The following is a 9,707-nucleotide window of genomic DNA, read 5'->3' on the forward strand; positions in this document are numbered from 1 at the left end:
GTGTTGCTAAGTGGTTGCTAAGGTGTTGCTAGGTGGTTGCTAAGGTGTTGCTAGGTGGTTGCTATGCGGTTGTTAAGGTGTTGCTAGGCGGTTGCTAAGGTGTTGCTCGGTGGTTGCTAAGGTGTTGCTAAGGTGTTGCTAGGTGGTTGCTAAGTGGTTGCTATGCGGTCGCTAAGGTGTTGCTAGGTGGTTGCTATGCGGTTGCTAAGGTGTTGCTAAGTGGTTGCTAAGGTGTTGCTAGGTGGTTGCTAAGGTGTTGCTAGGTGGTTGAGAGTGTAGCTAGGTGGTTGCTATGCGGTTGCTAAGATGTTGCTAGGTGGTTGCTAGGCGGTTGCTAAGGTGTTGCTATGCGGTTGCTAAGGTGTTGCTAAGTGGTTGCTAAGGTGTTGCTAGGTGGTTGCTATGCGGTTGCTAAGGTGTTGCTATGTGGTTGCTAAGGTGTTGCTAGGTGGTTGCTATGCGGTTGCTAAGGTGTTGCTAGGTGGTTACTAAGGTGTTGCTAAGTGGTTGCTAAGGTGTTGCTAGGTGGTTGCTATGCGGTTGCTAAGGTGTTGCTAGGCGGTTGCTAAGATGTTGCTAAGTGGTTGCTAAGGTGTTAATAGGCGGTTGCTAAGTGGTTGCTAAGGTGTTGCTATGCGGTTGCTAAGGTGTTGCTAGGCGGTTGCTAAGGTGTTGCTAGGTGGTTGCTATGCGGTTGCTAAGGTGTTGCTAGGTGGTTACTAAGGTGTTGCTAAGTGGTTGCTAAGGTGTTGCTAGGTGGTTGCTATGCGGTTGCTAAGGTGTTGCTAGGCGGTTGCTAAGATGTTGCTAAGTGGTTGCTAAGGTGTTGCTAGGCGGTTGCTAAGTGGTTGCTAAGGTGTTGCTATGCGGTTGCTAAGGTGTTGCTAGGTGGTTGCTAAGGTGTTGCTAGGTGGTTGCTAAGGTGTTGCTAGGTGGTTGCTATGCAGTTGCTAAGGTGTTGCTAGGCAGTTGCTAAGGTGTTGCTAGGTGGTTGAGAGTGTAGCTAGGTGGTTGCTATGCGGTTGCTAAGATGTTGCTAGGTGGTTGCTAGGCGGTTGCTAAGGTGTTGCTATGCGGTTGCTAAGGTGTTGCTAAGTGGTTGCTAAGGTGTTGCTAGGTGGTTGCTAAGGTGTTGCTAGGTGGTTGCTATGCGGTTGCTAAGGTGTTGCTAGGTGGTTACTAAGGTGTTGCTAAGTGGTTGCTAAGGTGTTGCTAGGTGGTTGCTATGCGGTTGCTAAGGTGTTGCTAGGCGGTTGCTAAGATGTTGCTAAGTGGTTGCTAAGGTGTTGCTAGGCGGTTGCTAAGTGGTTGCTAAGGTGTTGCTATGCGGTTGCTAAGGTGTTGCTAGGTGGTTGCTAAGGTGTTGCTAGGTGGTTGCTAAGGTGTTGCTAGGTGGTTGCTGTGCGGTTGCTAAGGTGTTGCTATGCGGTTGCTAAGGTGTTGCTAGGTGGTTGCTATGCGGTTGCTAAGGTGTTGCTAGGCGGTTGCTAAGGTGTTGCTAGGTGGTTGCTATGCGGTTGCTAAGGTGTTGCTATGCGGTTGCTAAGATGTTGCTAAGTGGTTGCTAAGGTGTTGCTAGGCGGTTGCTAAGTGGTTGCTAAGGTGTTGCTATGCGGTTGCTAAGGTGTTGCTAGGTGGTTGCTAAGGTGTTGCTAGGTGGTTGCTAGGCAGTTGCTAAGTGGTTGCTATGCGGTCGCTAAGGTGTTGCTAGGTGGTTGCTATGCGGTTGCTAAGGTGTTGCTAAGTGGTTGCTAAGGTGTTGCTAGGTGGTTGCTAAGGTGTTGCTAGGTGGTTGAGAGTGTAGCTAGGTGGTTGCTATGCGGTTGCTAAGATGTTGCTAGGTGGTTGCTAGGCGGTTGCTAAGGTGTTGCTATGCGGTTGCTAAGGTGTTACTAAGTGGTTGCTAAGGTGTTGCTAGGTGGTTGCTATGCGGTTGCTAAGGTGTTGCTATGTGGTTGCTAAGGTGTTGCTAGGTGGTTGCTATGCGGTTGCTAAGGTGTTACTAGGTGGTTACTAAGGTGTTGCTAAGTGGTTGCTAAGGTGTTGCTAGGTGGTTGCTATGCGGTTGCTAAGGTGTTGCTAGGCGGTTGCTAAGATGTTGCTAAGTGGTTGCTAAGGTGTTGCTAGGCGGTTGCTAAGTGGTTGCTAAGGTGTTGCTATGCGGTTGCTAAGGTGTTGCTAGGTGGTTACTAAGGTGTTGCTAAGTGGTTGCTAAGGTGTTGCTAGGTGGTTGCTATGCGGTTGCTAAGGTGTTGCTAGGCGGTTGCTAAGGTGTTGCTAGGCAGTTGCTAAGGTGTTGCTAGGCGGTTGCTAAGTGGTTGCTATGCGGTTACTAAGGAGTTGCTAGGCGGTTGCTAAGTGGTTGCTATGCGGTTGCTAAGGTGTTGCTAGGTGGTTGCTAAGGTGTTGCTAGGCGGTTGCTAAGGTGTTGCTGGGTGGTTGCTATGCGGTTGCTAAGGTGTTGCTAGGCGGTTGCTAAGGTGTTGCTGGGTGGTTGCTAAGGTGTTGCTAGGCGGTTGCTAAGGTGTTGCTAGGTGGTTGCTAAGGTGTTGGTAGGTGGTTGCTAGGCGGTTGCTAAGGTGTTGCTAAGTGGTTGCTAGGGTGTTGCTAGGTGGTTGCTAGGCGTTGGTTAAATCTTTAATATTAATTATTAAGACAAAAAATTATTAATAACAAAAATAAAACAATAAAAATAAACAGATAAAAGCAGCATTTTGCTAAATATATTAGTCCTTTATTTGCTTTATATCCTGCTCTATATGTGTTGTTTTATATTCATTTATTGATTAACTTGCTGCATTCGTTATTTAGTGTTTGAATACTGAACCAAATAACAGTCATGGCTTAAATGGTTATATTTTACTATCAAAATGTAGAATATTTTATATCATTATCAACTTTTGATATGAAACTGCTGTGTAGTTTAATTGATTGTCAAAAATGAAATAATTTCAGTGCTTTATTCTTTATTAGTGAAAGTGCCGCTCACTTTTCTCAAGGCCTGTCCAAACACATATTTCTGCCACTATAACACAAATACACTATTATTGTTACATTATCATTGTTTAATTGTCTGTGATGTTCAGAGAGTTGAAATATATTATTTATTCCTCCTCCAGTCATTTTCAATCATCACGTTACATTTTGGTCATTTTATCTCTAAATAAAGTTTAGGCAGAGCCGCGCAACATATGGCCTCTAAATAAATAAGCTGCTGTGACATCTACCTATATTTAGCACCCCTGTTTGATAGAGCAGGTATAGTGTTCAGTCATGCGGTTGCTTTCGCTTTTATGAACCAAGGCAACTACTGATGTGTTTCACAGAGATTTGTCACAGCACAACAGTGTAAAATGAAACCGTATCCATGCTGTCTGGCCCTGTTTGGCACAGAATGGAGCGGTTCAGCATAAAGATTCATTCAGCACGACAGTAGAAAAGCGGCTATTGTTAGCCCCATAACAGAATATATCATAAGTAATCATCCATATAATGAATAAGCTTTTATTAATAACAATATTTGACAAAAATCCTCTGTAAGTGTGGAGGCGAGCTTCATCACATCAGCTGACAGCCCAAGCTTCACATTCGGCTTGTCGTTTTCCATCTACACTCCCTTGGTGCACATCAGAATCCCAGAGCATGCCAGACACTCCAGTTCTGAGCACAGTGTGAAGAGTGTGGCCTGTCATGCATATATTGTTTGAAGTTACTGAATCTCTCCTTAAAGGAATCATCATTTCATCCAGAGTTGTGCTCTTCAGGTGCCCCCTGCAGCATCTCTCCCTAAATGAATTTAGCCATGATCTGAGTTTCCAGAGTTTGTCCTTCTTTTCCATCTCTGACACGGTCAAGTTGTTTACAAAGTGTAATGAAGTCAACAGAGATTGGCATCTGTCGTGGTACATCACATCAGAAACAGGGGTGTAGCGTGTGCCTGTCTATCAATACATACAGACTGCAAATATTTACATAAGGCCCATCTTCAGGTACATGCCAAGCATCTTCTCCACTTCCTAATGGTTAGTGTTTACAGATGCTCCATTTTTAGCAAGCTCTGCTCATTTGTGTTTCCTGTCAGATCCTCGACGTCTTCTGTCACAGACTTTTGGAAGTACTCCAGTGAGGTGAGGAGGGAGATGGCATCATACGTGCTGTTGTTTGAACAGAGTTCTGCATCTGAACAAAGGTTAGCCTTCTAAAAGAGGTCAGTGTACCTGGCACTATACCTTAAATGCTATAGAAAACTATAGTTATAGAACATTTACACCATGGGGTCACCAAACTTGTTCCTGGAGGGCCGGTGTCCTGCAGATTTTACCTCCAACCCTAATCAAACACACCTGAACAAGCTAATCAAGGTCTTACTAGGTATACTTGAAACACCCAGGCAGGTGTGTTGGGGCAAGTTGGAGCTAAACCCTGGAGAGACACCGGCCCCCTGGACCGAGATTGGTGACCCCTGATTTATACAATCAACACAATTAAACATGAACAAAACAGCTCTTAGTCTTTTGATTTACTTGAGGATCTTTAGAGTCATTTTCTCTTCAAATCTCAAAAAGTGTGTTTCTTTAACTCAAGACTTTTATTTTGTCATTGAATTTTGGTCTTATTTTAAATTATATTTAATATTTAAGCACAAACTGACATTTCCAACAGGGTTTTAAAACAAAACTTAATGTCAAATTTATCTTTTAATGTTGATAATATATTGATATAAATGTTAATAAAACTAGGGCTGTCAATTAATTTAAATATTAACTAATTAATCACACTTTTTATTAGTAAATATTCATGATTAATCACGAAACGTCATATTTATCGCAGAAATAAAAACACAGGCATGTACGTGCCATTTGAATTTCGAAAGAATCAATGCCGATAACAAACAAACACGATTTCCATGCTGGATTCTAAGTGGACTACAAAAGAAATCCAAAATACAGGCATTGCAGATATGGAAAATGATAATAATAATAATAAAGTATTGAATACAAACATTTGTTCTCATTGTAAAGTTGTATTGCGAGTTGAGAACATTAATTATAAAGTAAAAACAACTGTGCTTAGTCCTGCTTAACATTTAGCCAGTTGCTAAGACCGTCCAGTCTGTTGACATTATCAGGGGACAATGTGGCCAAGGGGTACATCAGAGGCACGTACCAAAGGCTATACGCTTATTTCACGCGGCCGCCATTTTAAAGAACCAAAGCGAGGCTGTGGTGGGAAGAAACGCGGAAGTATAGGACCAGCACTGTAAACATTGCAGTGACATGCTGTGGAGTACAAACTTCCAGCTGTTGCCGAGATTTCAAAATACAGAACTGGTGTAAACATCACTTTAATATCAGTCAGTACGTTTAATTTAAACAATTAAAAGCAATTTAGCATCAAACAACATCACAAGCTCTGTAAGAGTAATATGCTCAAGTGTCCTCCTATAGGCTTCAGTTCATGGCAGCAGGTAAACAGAGGGGACGCTTCCCTGCTTCAGCCTATGTAACTTGGTGAGCGATAAACACTGCAGTCCTCTGTAGCACACCCTCGTGTTGTCCCCGTACTGAAGTTTTAAAACAGTCTAATTCCCGCTAAGTTAAAATTGAAGCGCCGCTGAGCGCGGATGACTCGACTGATCTTCACGGCTGCTTCGCGATCCAGTCTCCATGTATCTTGTGTTTGCACTCAGTTTACCGCTCTTCACCCAGTGCAAACACAGATACACGGAGACTGGAGCGCAAGCGCGAAACAGCCATAAGGATCAGTAGAGTCATCAAGCAGATCGCTCGGCTGTGTTTGTGCTCAGTAAACAGCGGAGGGTGAACTGATGACCTTCTCGGCCAATCACAAGCATATCTGTTGAGTACGTGAACACAATGGCCAATCAGCGCTGTTTTAAGAAAGCCATCAACAGTGCTTTAAATGTTAGCGGGAAATTGACAAATTTTCTTTTAATTCAGTAACGTGACAAGTCTAATATAGTGAAAGAATCAGTTCATTAACTCGAGTTTGATAAAAGGCGTCTAAAACGTGTGTTTGGGAAAGAAAACGTTAGCTAACTAGTGCCGTTTCCCTTAACTTAGCTGAAAATGAGCTCTGATATCCCTTTATATTTTCACCATTCATTCAGAACGGACCTTCGGGTCACTCAGAAGGTGGTGAAATGATAAATTTGTGTCACTTTCTCTTCGCTGATAAGATATACAGCCAAGTACACAACGTTCTAATGTAACTGCCAACGATACTTCCGGGTTTCTTCCCACCGCAGCCTCGATTTCGCTTTTAAAAATGGCAGCCGCGTGAAATCAGTCTATAGACGTCTTACAGGCTCACCTCATCTCTAAACATTGAATTCTAAACAGCTTTGAGGGATACGGACACCGTAAAGACTATAGAATACATTGAGAATGCCTTAAAGAGATTTTGGACACCGTCAGCAATGTCAGGTGTTTGCTCTTGTTGCTAGGAAACACACGCACACACACAGAGACAACGCGTGCAGTACAGCACACTCTCTTCAGATTTATCAACACGCATGATCGCGTTGATCAAATTTGCTTAAACTAAGCGTTCTAAAGTATGGCTGTATTTTACAAGCAAGGATTCTGATACAGCAAGGGAGAGCAGACGCTTTACAAAAGTTGCGTGTAGGGGGAAACCCGTCAAACTTAATAAAATATTTGAGGGTGCATGGAATGGGCTGTCTATGACAGCTTGTTACATCATCTGGCACTTTCGCTGATACATTTACATGGACACCAATACTGCACTTTTATGATTGAGATAATACTCTGATTAACAGTCGACCATGTAAGCAGCGATTTTTCATTACCTTAAAGGACCACCCAAGTCACGAAATGGGGAGGTTTTTCTTTTCCATTCGCCATGCGGTTTCAAATTCCATTAAAACAACACTCTTCCAGCAGTCCCACTTCATCTTTTCATCCAATAATTGTCACGAGGCATGAACAATATGTTGCTGAATGATAGTAAACTGCAGTTAAAGTCTGAAGATTAAAAATGAAACACCCGAAATTGCATGAAACTCTGGAGGAAACGCTGGAGAGCCTGGTGATGCGATATTAATTGTTTTGTACTAAAACTTTCCTTCTGAAAGCGCGTCCTTGGTCTTATCCATATTTCTTTGCATGTTCTCAAACTTTTAAACCAGCGACCCCTAATGTAAGATCGTCAAGAACTCTTGACCCCCCACTACCAAAGTATATACAAACAATAAAAATAGCTTTTTTTAAGCTGTTCACGATATTTTAACTATATTTACTATACATTACAGGGCTCGAATTTAACATTTTTGCTTGGTAGTACTGGTGCTCCTATCTTTAAAAATGTAGGCGCACCAGCCAAAATTTAGTGGCTCCCATCAATTATCGCACTGTTGCGATAAGTTTTATAAACAGATTTATTGCATTTGAAACCAACACTAATCAAAACTAACAAGCAAAATATATATATATGCATGCGTGAGAAAAATATGTCTCAATGAAATCCCGTTATCACAAGAAAACATTTTTATAACATAATTGAGTGACCAAAAGATATCACAGACGGACCGCTCACCGACCCTGCACGCACTGCTTGATATGAATTCATTAATGAATCTGTTAACGGTAACTGTGCTGTGTTCTCACGCCTGGTGTCTGATATTGCACAGATGCTTTTGACATATACCTTATTAAATGCATGGGTCATTTTAATAGCAATACCGCTCTTTTCATGAGCTGCAATATTAGTTTAATCTTAGTCAGCGCAAGCCTTTTTGCGATGGTGTACGTAGGGTTAACGTATACATATACATATTACATATAGCTGCACGGCTGACATTATCTGGCGATTAAATAAAGGATTAAACAGAAACTATCGTGCTTAAAATGTGTAGATGTGGCAAACAGTTACCGGAAAATTCCGTCTCACAGACTTTACAGTGAATGCTTTAGTTATTTTCAGAGCGGACTTGAAGCCAATGGAAGTCTTTTATCCACTCTTCGAAAAATTTAGATGGTGGATTAACATTCAGCACATGATCACTAATCAGATGTGCCATTATTTATAGCTTTAGGTGGTTTCTAAAACTAAATCTGTCAGTGTTGTTTTCATTCTCATCTGCAGCGCTTTACATTTTGGCGGTTGTAGCTCCTGTCATCTGAAGACAGGAGGCGTTGACTGAGTGATTGACAGCTTATTTAGCCAATCCATTCGTGTTCAGTTCTTAGAGCAGAGGGCCAATAAGAAGAGCGCGAAGGCGGGGCAAGCGTTGCGTGCTTTGAGCACCACTTGGCTTTGTTTACTGCGGCAAGTTGTCATGACAAGTTTTAAACTGTTCCTGAGCGCTGCGTTTCAAGTACAAATATGCATTCTGCCTGAACGTGTCCTAAATACTGCGTAATTGTGTTAATTTTTTTTTTTACATGTTAAACATTTCAAATGAATCACGTGCATTAACGCGCTAATTTTGACAGCCCTTATAAAAACCCAAACTGACATTTTCAAAATAATCATGACGTTTCCCTGTTTTTTTATTTTAGTTAATTTACAGCAGTTTAACCCAGTCCTCAGTATCACATGATCTGGATCCGGAGAGCTCCTCAAACATTCACAAAATGTCTTTGGTCAGAAGGAGTTTACATATACAATGCAATGACATATATAAAGATATGCTGTTGTTTGAACAGAGTTCTGCACCTTTAAGTACAGAGACTTCTGAAATTCAGTTCATAAAGATTCTAGCATAAGACATACACAGCATTTTAATATCTTCAAGACAATTAGGAAGCAGAACTCTTACCTTACCTTACTTTACCTTATAACAGTAAGAACTCCAAACTTTCTGGAGAGTTATTTTAGGCCACAGACCCATGTCACACCTTTAGGTAGAGCGTCCTGTTGAGTTTTCTTTCTAGCATCAGAAATACACAGTAATGTGATCAGCTGTCCTTTGCATGGCCTATAATAATTTAAAAAGAAATAAATTTATAGTCGAATTTTAAATCTGTGTTCACATCGATGTCATGCAGTGCTTTAAAAAGCACAACATCTGTGTCCTTCCCATGAATTTTCATCACACAGTGTACCAGCTCAAGGTTTGCAGTCTTGGATGAGTGATTGATTTTTCTCCCGAACATGACTTTGTCTGGATGGCACTCACAGGGGAAGGTCCGCGCGTCAATGCAGAGGTCCCTCTGTCCGGCTTTGAAAAAGAAGAGGTAGCCGGCCTCATCTCTGATGTGCTCCCTTATCTGTCTTCCGCTGGCGCCAGAGATGACCTTCCCGTGGTAATCACAGACAATGTCATCTTTAGAAAAACGCTTGGTTGCAACCACTCCTGTGACGAAGAGGACATTAGATTAGTTAGATAGCGTTAGATGAACAGGACAGCTAAAAGTACTCAAGGTTACAAACATAAAGAAATGTACTAACCTTGACCCCGCACAGGGCCAAAGTCCTTAAGGGTAAGGCCTGACCAGCTCTGCTCAGAAACAGACTTGATGATAAATTCATCTGTCTCGATGGTCACCTTGGGAGGTGGTTTCCAAAGGCTCACGATCTCCTCAGGCTTAGGGTGATTGCCTTTCCACCCCTCTTGTCCGATGACCCTTGCCACTGTGGCAGCTGATGGTTTATCGTGTGTGAAGTGTGCTGAAAGAAAGAGAAACATCCATACAATGAATGAATGCCCAGGTTTGAGTAAA

At 42.1% G+C, this 9,707-nt stretch overlaps 2 protein-coding genes across 4 annotated transcripts in view; both read right to left on the reverse strand.

The window, feature by feature from the left end:
- LOC130221902 (NACHT, LRR and PYD domains-containing protein 12-like) overlaps positions 1 to 9,707 on the reverse strand; it is a 213,871-nt gene that overhangs the window by 45,774 nt on the left and 158,390 nt on the right. The window lies entirely within an intron of this gene.
- si:dkey-23a23.2 (uncharacterized) overlaps positions 8,517 to 9,707 on the reverse strand; it is a 9,370-nt gene continuing 8,179 nt past the window's right edge. For all 3 annotated transcript variants that reach the window (XM_056454486.1, XM_056454484.1, XM_056454483.1), the window contains 2 exons: positions 9,436 to 9,654; positions 8,517 to 9,340 (listed from right to left, as the gene is read on the reverse strand). In XM_056454486.1, the coding sequence (XP_056310461.1) occupies positions 8,973 to 9,340; positions 9,436 to 9,654 (587 nt within the window). In that variant the 3' untranslated portion in view covers positions 8,517 to 8,972. The remainder of the gene's footprint in view (positions 9,341 to 9,435; positions 9,655 to 9,707) is intronic.

Source organism: Danio aesculapii, chromosome 4 (genome assembly GCF_903798145.1).
Source record: "Danio aesculapii chromosome 4, fDanAes4.1, whole genome shotgun sequence".
NCBI lineage: Eukaryota > Metazoa > Chordata > Actinopteri > Cypriniformes > Danionidae > Danio > Danio aesculapii.